General features: G+C 36.8%; 1 protein-coding gene across 1 annotated transcript; it reads right to left on the reverse strand.

Moving 5' to 3' along the window:
• Positions 1-979: 979 nt before the first annotated feature.
• On the reverse strand, positions 980-4,077 carry LOC111878003 (uncharacterized). The gene is made up of 9 exons (XM_023874511.3): positions 3,709-4,077; positions 2,943-3,143; positions 2,750-2,847; positions 2,588-2,654; positions 2,303-2,506; positions 1,969-2,225; positions 1,771-1,861; positions 1,489-1,687; positions 980-1,396 (listed from the first exon to the last, which is right to left on the reverse strand). The coding sequence occupies exons 1-9, from the start codon at positions 3,886-3,888 to the stop codon at positions 1,194-1,196; spliced, it is 1,500 nt and encodes a 499-aa protein (XP_023730279.1). The 5' UTR covers positions 3,889-4,077; the 3' UTR covers positions 980-1,193.
• Positions 4,078-8,719: the final 4,642 nt, after the last annotated feature.

Here is an 8,719-nt window from a genome sequence, read left to right on the forward strand (position 1 = left end):
ACTTTCATTTTTATTATGAAAGTAAATGTCATTAAAAACATAAGGTATTTTTGTGATAAATAGATGTTTATGAGTAGAATAGATTTGATGTTAAAAAAAATGTAAGTTGGAAAGAACGGATGGGTGAAACATTCATTGTTTTTATTGTTTTTGTTTTATTAAATATAACCTTTTTCTATATGTTTTGTTTAGAACGATGATATTCACCTAATGGACAGTTGGACACAACCGAAAGGGATGAAAATAAAAGCTTAAATGAAAGTAATTATTTTGGCGACGACACATTGCCATTCAAAAACGGATACATTATAAACTCATTAGTACATTGTTACAGTGAGGTTAGTATCGAATAGATTTGTATTTATTAATAATATTCAAGTGTTTGAATCTCGTCAAGAATTAAGAGATCGGGTACAAAATATATGTACTTTAGATTACGTCATTGCTATAAAAAAATTCTAGACGTACTATAACTATAATGTTGTAGGATTGTAGAGGTGAATATAGATATTCACAAATATATGATCTGTAACTTACATTCATAATAACAGGGTAGGGTATTTATTAAAATGTGATTTTTTGAAAGAGTTGAAGCATCAACCGTTATCTAAATAATAAAACCAGTAAAAAAAAAAAAAGTAATTATTTTAATGATTATGAGATATGACATCCATTAATGTAGATAGATATTCATTTGTTGAATTAGAAACTATTACACCTCAACTCACATCTTACCTTTCCATTGTTCCACTTCCACATAAATGAAACAAAACTAAAACTTGAATGGTAAAGCCTCTTAATATTGTTTGGAATACATTTTTAGAACAAACCTGAAACTTGGCTATTATTTGATTAACATTAATCCAAAACTAATCTCATGAAAGCAAAATCAAAATTAGAAGTATATAAAGGTAGTCGTTGTTTTATAACCTAAGAATCAATCAGAATTCAAAATCCTCCAAACAGTTAAAGACCCTACTAAGCACTAAACGGGTATAGTAATAAAGACTTGAAAAAAGTATACAACAACTTACAAGTTGGAATCTGGGAGCAGTATGAATTATGATATAGTAGATTCACAATCCCAAAACTAAAAGCAACAACTACTCTATAATCTATATATACAACACACCAAAATCTCTGAATAATCTAAAAAAAACAAAGAAGGTTTTAGTTTTAAGATCTCCTAAGCATTAAGTAGCAGCAGGCATGGAAGTGGAAAGGATGACATAAGCCAGAAAATGTAATCCATCCTGGATTTTAGCCACAGCTGTGGTCCGATTCACACGAAGATCTTCAGAAAATGACTTCACTTTTTCTTCAATTACTTTCTCTGGTAAAACTTCTGTAGCAGATTTTATGGCTGCTGCATAAGCTTCTGCTACATCCGATATGCCTGTAGTGTTTGTTCATTACAAGGGTAAAATGGTCATTTAGTCTCTGTTAATTCCAATACTCAATGATTTACTTACTTACACATACACGTACCTGTCACAAAACTGATGGCAACTGCCTCCACAAATCCAGTCATTGATTGTGTCTTTGTTCTAATTGTTTTAGCTTTTTCAATACAATCCTCTGGCCAATCAAATTTTGCCACATCATCATCATCCTTTGCATTCTTCACTACTGATTTCCCAAGAGCTACAAGTTGAGAAACCGCAATGCAACACATCTCTGAAAGCCTCTGCATACACATAATATTATTATTATTATTTACTTTGATTGTTGCCTGATATTCAATAATAAAGAGATAATTTATTTATTTACATGAATGCCCTCAGAGTGAAGAGAATCTAGCCTCCCACCAGTTCTTAGAGCAATATCACTTGGGGAAAGTCCAGCTAACGCATTAGCAAACCTGCAAAATATATCAAATGATGAATTGACACCCTTAAATTAATATTGTATAAAGATTTGTTTTGGATTGAATTAGAGTAATGTAAAAACTTAAAAAGACGAGATTACCCTGTAGCCATTTCTGCAGCCTTGCTCACACTAGAACCATGAAAACTCTTGATCTCATCATAACTTCCATCAGATGAATTCTCAACATTCTTTCCCTTTTCAGATTCTGCATTCTTTCCATCACTTTCAGTGTCTAAACTTAGAAGCTGTTGAACCTCTTTAAGCTTCACATCGTATGCAGATTTTTCATCAGATGAGAGCTTTGCTTTTCTTCGATTAAATAAAAGGGCATAATGGTTTGACAATGCCTCAAGTTCCTGTAACTCAACATGATAAGAAACTTTGATATGCTAAAATGAATTTGATAATAAAAAAAAGATGAAAGAATTACTACCTCCAGATGCTCTGGACCTCCATAGATGTAAAAGCATCTGTCAAATGTTACTTCTTCCAATAACTGATCCTCTTCAGTTCCATGCCCACCTTCACCACCATTTTTGTCAACTTCCATTCCTGATTCTGCAATCAAAAGATCAACAGTTTCTTTTCCAACATACTCAAGAACTTGCAACCCCTTAGCAGTAAAAGCTCTTCCAGTCTGTTTAATCAGTTAAAAAAAAAACAATCAAAAACAGAAACTTTTAGTAGGAGATAAAAACAAGAAAGGGTTTGTGCTAACCTCTAGAAGAGATGGTGCAACAGAGCCTGCTGCAGGTATACCACCTTGCTGTATAGAGTCTTCCAGTCTGAAGAACATAAACAATTAATTATAAAGATTCATTTGATTTGGATATTTGGTTGCTTTCACAAAAGAAAAATAGATGCCAATAAGTTGACCTACTTCTGAACAAAACTGGAACCCCCTTTCCATGCATTACCAAGAGCCTGCCAAGCTCCTGAAGCAAAGTTCTCCACAGAACTGTCAATAGCCTTTATCCCCTGTAGGATAAAAAAAATAAAGATTTAGAATAAAATCAAAAGTGGGAAAGCATTGAAAACACAAGTTAGTTATGCAACTATCATTTAGAACTTGCTTGGCCAAGGATTGTGTCTTCACTGGCTTTCTCAAGTCTTTCAAGAGTAGCCTTGCGCTTCTTATCATCTTCATCTTCACTTTCTTGATCTTTATCAGATGCTGCTTGATGATCTTGATCCTCTTTAGAAGATTCTGAGCCTTCAAGCTCGTTTTGCAACTCAGAGATGCTATTTGCAGCTGTCTTGGCAACCTCAGCAGCCTGTGAACACAAAACAGTGATCAGAAGAAACTTAAATGTTGCTTGTGCAAATTTCTTTCCTGAAATAGATATCAGACTAAAAGTAATATTGTTTTAGGTGCAAATTTGCAACAAAATCCATTAAAAAAAAAAAAAAAAAAAAAAAAAAAAAAAAAAAAAAAACTTCATCTGAACACTATTAGGTTAGGAATCGAAGTTCAAATTTCAAAAATGTATCTCCTTCCACGAAACATTCAAGAGGGGTTTAATAACAAAACTTGATAACAGTCGATAGAAAATCCAATGTTCGTGTTTGTTTTGTATGAAAATCCTATCAGATACTTTATATTTGTATTTGAGATGCACTAAGTTTGACGTCAAAAATGGAAGTCTCAATTCGTATCCATTTCTGTCGAGTAATAAAAAGCCTTGCGATCATTGACCAAAACGAAAACCTAGATCGGGCAAGGGTGAGTGAGAGTGAAAGTGAGATAGTAAAACCCTAATTCCATAGGCAGCAAAGTATTTGGAAATGCGATACTAAAGGAAGTGAACCAAATACAATTTCCAAATAAATTAGCATTACATTGCGAGAGATCTCCTCAGCAGCCTTCTGAAGATCTGAAAGAACAGAAAACGCAGAGAATCCCCAGCTCCATCCACCGCCGGCGTTCTGGTCTTCTTTCGGTTGCTCCACCGCTGGTTTCTCTTCGACTGGCTCTATCTCATCCTTTGATGACGATTTTATGGTGGTGTTGGGTTCCATTTTTAGAAGGTTTGCGATTTGGGAATCTAGAAAAGTAATGGTTTTTGATGAAGCAAAGAGTTTGGTTGGATCGCGTGTTTGTTGGGTCTGGGATGAAACTAACGAAAGGCACTGCAGATCTGGAAGACTTCTACTTCACTACTACGGTGACGCTTTGTCCGCCTGTCTCTCCTTTCCGGATCTCTTTGTTTTTAGAGTATATCACACGTCGGTATGGTTTTGGGTCACTAACTTATTTTTTGTTTTTTAAGTAGTTCTACTATTTGTTTTTGTTACGTGTTAAATTTTTACTATTTGTTTTTGTTACGTGTTAAATTTTTACTATTTGTTTTTGTTACGTGTTTGGTCATGTCTTACCTAAAAATACTAGGGATAAGAACTTAGGAGGGTAATAACGTTTCCTGTTTGTCCATTTTAGGTTCCTAACGTATTTTTTGTGCGTATTACACCATTAAGGTTAGTATAACCGTTTACAAATAATTTTTTTAACAGGAAGAAGTCGGTAAAATGATTATTTATAAACGGTTATAACAACCTTAATGGTGTAATATACACAAAAAATACGTTAGAGACCTAATATGGATAAACAGAAAACGTTATTACCCTCCTAAGTCATTATCCCATTAAACTATAAACCCCTATAATAAATTTTTACTTTTTAAATAAGAAACTTATAGGTCTTGGGGTTGGTAGTTTGAATGTTTTTAACCTCGGCCTTCTTTATAAATGAAAGTGGCGGTTTCTTAATGACAATGGAGCTCTTCGGGTTAAAATTGTCAAATTTTGTCATGAGGAAGGTGGTGGTTTTGCGGACGATTTGAGAATAGGAATTGGAGGGGGTGTTTGGCAAAAGATTGTAGGATCCGTTAATCACCTCCATGAGAATGGTTATATTCCTTCTAATTACATGTATAGAGTGGTGGGGGATGAGACTCAGACGAGGTTCTAGAAGGATGTTTGGTGCTTAGATATTCCTCTTAAGGAGCGGTTCGGGAGGCTCTTTGCTTTGGCCTATAATCAAGATGCTCGAGTAAGTGAATAATGGGATCCAGGGGGGATGTAATTTTCGTTGGCGTCGGGGGATTAGAGGAGGGGCTGAATCGACCCAATTTGATTATCTTGTAGAAGGATGTTTGGTGCTTGAATATTCCTCTTAGAGAGCGGTTCGGGAGGCTCTTTGCTTTAGCCTTTAATCAGGATGCTCGAGTAAGTGAATAATGGGATCCGGAGGGATGTAATTTTCATTGGCCCCTCCTCTAATCCCCCAACACCAATGGAAATTACATCCCTCCGGATCCCATTATTCACTTACTCGATCATCTTGATTAAAGGCCAAAGCAAAGAGCCTCCCGAACCGCTCCCTAAGAGGAATATCCAAGCACCAAACATCCTTCTAGAATCTCGTTTGAGTCTCACCCCCCATCACTCTATACATGTAATTAGAAGGAATACAACCATTCTCATGGAGGTGATTAATGGATCCTACAATCTTTTGCCAAACACCCCCTCCAATTCCTATTCTCAAATCTTCCAAAAAACCACCACCTTCCCCATGACAAAATTTGACAATTTTAACCCGAAGAGCTCCCTTGTCATTAAGAAACCGCCACTTCCATTTATAAAGAAGGACGATGTTAAAAACATCCAAACTACCAACCTCAAGACCTACAAGTTTCTTATTTAAAAAGTAAAAATTTACTATAGGGGTTTATAGTTTCATGGGATAATGACTTAGGAGGGTAATAACGTTTCTCATTTGTCCATATTAGGTCCCCAACGTATTTTTTGTGTATATTACACCATTAAGGTTGTTATAACTGTTTATAAATAATCATTTTACCGGCTTATTCCTGTTAAAAGGACTATTTGTAAACGGTTATAATAACCTTAATGGTGTAATACGCACAAAAAATACGTTAGGGGCCTAAAATGGACAAACAGGAAACGTTATTACCCTCCTAAGTCATTATCCCAAAATACTATTATTTACATAGGAAAAAATGATGGGTAGATAAGGTAAGGTGAATGAATAGGGTTGGGGGTGTGTTTACTTAAATAAGTTAAAAATCAAGGGAAAAATAGTTTTTGTAGGTAAGATATGGACCCACGCGTAACAGAAACAAAAAGTAAGGACCTTCCGAGTTAAAAAAATAAGTTAGGAACCAAACACTCAAATTACCTCAAACCATAGGGACCATTTGTGTAATTTACTCTTGTTTTTAAACTTTACGGTTTACATAAAAATAAAATAATTAATTTTAGTTAAAACGAAATTTGTGATGGGTAAGAGATTCATACACAACATTTTTTAATTATACCCAACAAATTATGATTTATATAGTTGTACAGTACTATAGCTAAAACTTGTTGTGTATATAAAGCTATAAAATATTTAGTAGAGATGGAAATATATAAAGGGAAATTCACAAAAATAATAAATGATATTTAACCGTTTGCCAAAATGATAATCATGTCTGAAATGACACGTTTCAAACTAAAGAAAATGTATATCAAAGTATCCGACAAGATAGGACATAAATTGTTCCGAATTCGGATATTTTGGGTTATTTTTGCTTAAAATACATTTTGAACGTGCTTTATCTTATATGGTTCACTTTTGGATCGGCATTTCGGAGTGCATAATTGTTTTCCAACTTGTGTGGGTTAAGGTTTTGAAAATTGTATCTTAATCACCACCGATACAATTCATTTCTAAAAAATATCTTGTTAGAAATAAGTTCATCCAACCGAATCCATTAATGAAGATTTTATTTTACTGTTATAATCTAGAATAAGTAAAACTTATAACAACTACTCGTATCAAAAAAGATGATTCTAATCGGTTTGATTTCTTCCTTGTGTCGTATGGGATAAAATTAGTTTTTAAAGTGTTTGTTGAAACACCCCTTGTATGGGATCAAATTAGTTTGATCATCTTTTGAAAAATTTTAAACTGTTAAAATAATTGTTACGGAAATTTGGTCCCAAATTGTTAAAGTCGTGATGTTTGAAAGTTGGTCAAGTCATATAGGAGGGTGTAATAAATGAACCAAAAACGATAGTTTAAGTGAATAATTTATATGCAATTAAATCTTGAATTACTATAACGACCGAAAAATACAACAAATTTTAAATTTTTCAAAAACATTTCGATTCCATTAAATCTTTACAAAAAGGTTTTCAATACAAAACATTTAGCGTGTTCCCAGAATCACAATACTACAAAATCATGAGAAGCGGTACGATCACGCCTTCGCCTTGCCACAATCTCCTGAAGAACCTGAAAAACATAAAACCACAACTATAAGCCCGAAAGCTTAGTGAGATATCCCCAAAATACCAACCGCAAATACCATACACGCATATCATGCCACAACATATCTAATCACAGAACAGCCATGCGCTCCGGGTCTACTGCGTGACTGGTCCGCCGCACCGGCCTACAGTCCACCTGGTCCACCCTCTGAGTCTATCCACATACATCGAGTCTGCAGTGTGATTGGTCTGCCCGCACCCGAGCCTTCAATCCACCTGGTCCACTCTCTGAGTCTACAGTATGACTGGTCCGCCCGCGCCGGGCCTTCAGTCTGTCTGGTCCACTCTCCGAGCCTTCGGCACGTCTGGTCCGCCCTTTCGGGGCCTACAGCCTATCCGGACCGCTCGCTGGGCCTTCGGGACAACCGGTCCGCCCTGGGTATCTTGGCCTACAACACACAGCAGGACCTGCCTCAACCCAACTCCAGTCCAAACAACCATGTGCACATATACAAACAATCATATAGCAATTCACAGTCAACAAGCAGATCAAACAGATCACATAACATATCATCATCCTAACCAGGATACCGACCTAACAGGTCACTAGCATAGCACCTCCCTATCTCTCAGGATACCGATCTCAATCAGGCCTCTAACATATACCATCCTAACTCTCAGGATGCAAACATATCACAGTAACAACATAACAACAACATAGCAACAACTACCTGAATCTCAATCCGATAAGGGTCGGCCTTGGTGCCTTAGACCCCGTGGATATAGTGAGGATAACTCACCTCGAAACTGCCGACTGAACAGATAACCCAAGCTGCTCCGATCACTGATACGATCTCCACCACTGGACAACTACCAATGCACTGAACTCAAAACAATAATCAACAATTACCAAAATACCCCTGGAAACCACTGGTCAACCCTTGGTCAAAGACAAGGTCAAAGTCAACTCCTGACTGACCCTACTCGCCGAGTCAACCCGATGACTCGCCGAGTTCCCATACTCAGAACTTCACTCAATCCGCGACCTAACTCGCCGAGTCACCCCGAGACTCGCTGAGTCCAACAACTCTGAGTTCACTCGCACACAACTCATCGAGTCATCCCTTGACTCATCGATTCTCGACTCAACCAGAGAATATTGGGACTCTTCGACAAGACTCGCCGAGTCCAAGAACAGACTCGCCGAGTCTAAGGCTATCATCAACCTACTCGCCGAGTTGTTCATACAACTCGCCGAGTTCCAGGCTATCTTCATCTGACTCGCCGAGTTGTTCTTCTAACTCGTCGAGTTTCAGCTCATCTTCAAGCAACTCGTCGAGTACACCCATGTGACTCGCCGAGTACCACCGGTCTGAATCCATTCAGAAGCATTCCAGGCCATGCAATTGCTCCAAAACATAGATCTAGCCTCCTACAACTCATCCATCACGTAAAGTGGCAAACTTTACGTGAATCCAAAGAGATCTATGCATTTTGCACATTAGGGCTAAGGTTTGGGACATGATAGCTTCATCCAACACTCAACACAGGGACTTTCATGCATTCCAACTCTTCT

Source organism: Lactuca sativa, chromosome 5 (assembly GCF_002870075.4).
Source record: "Lactuca sativa cultivar Salinas chromosome 5, Lsat_Salinas_v11, whole genome shotgun sequence".
NCBI lineage: Eukaryota > Viridiplantae > Streptophyta > Magnoliopsida > Asterales > Asteraceae > Lactuca > Lactuca sativa.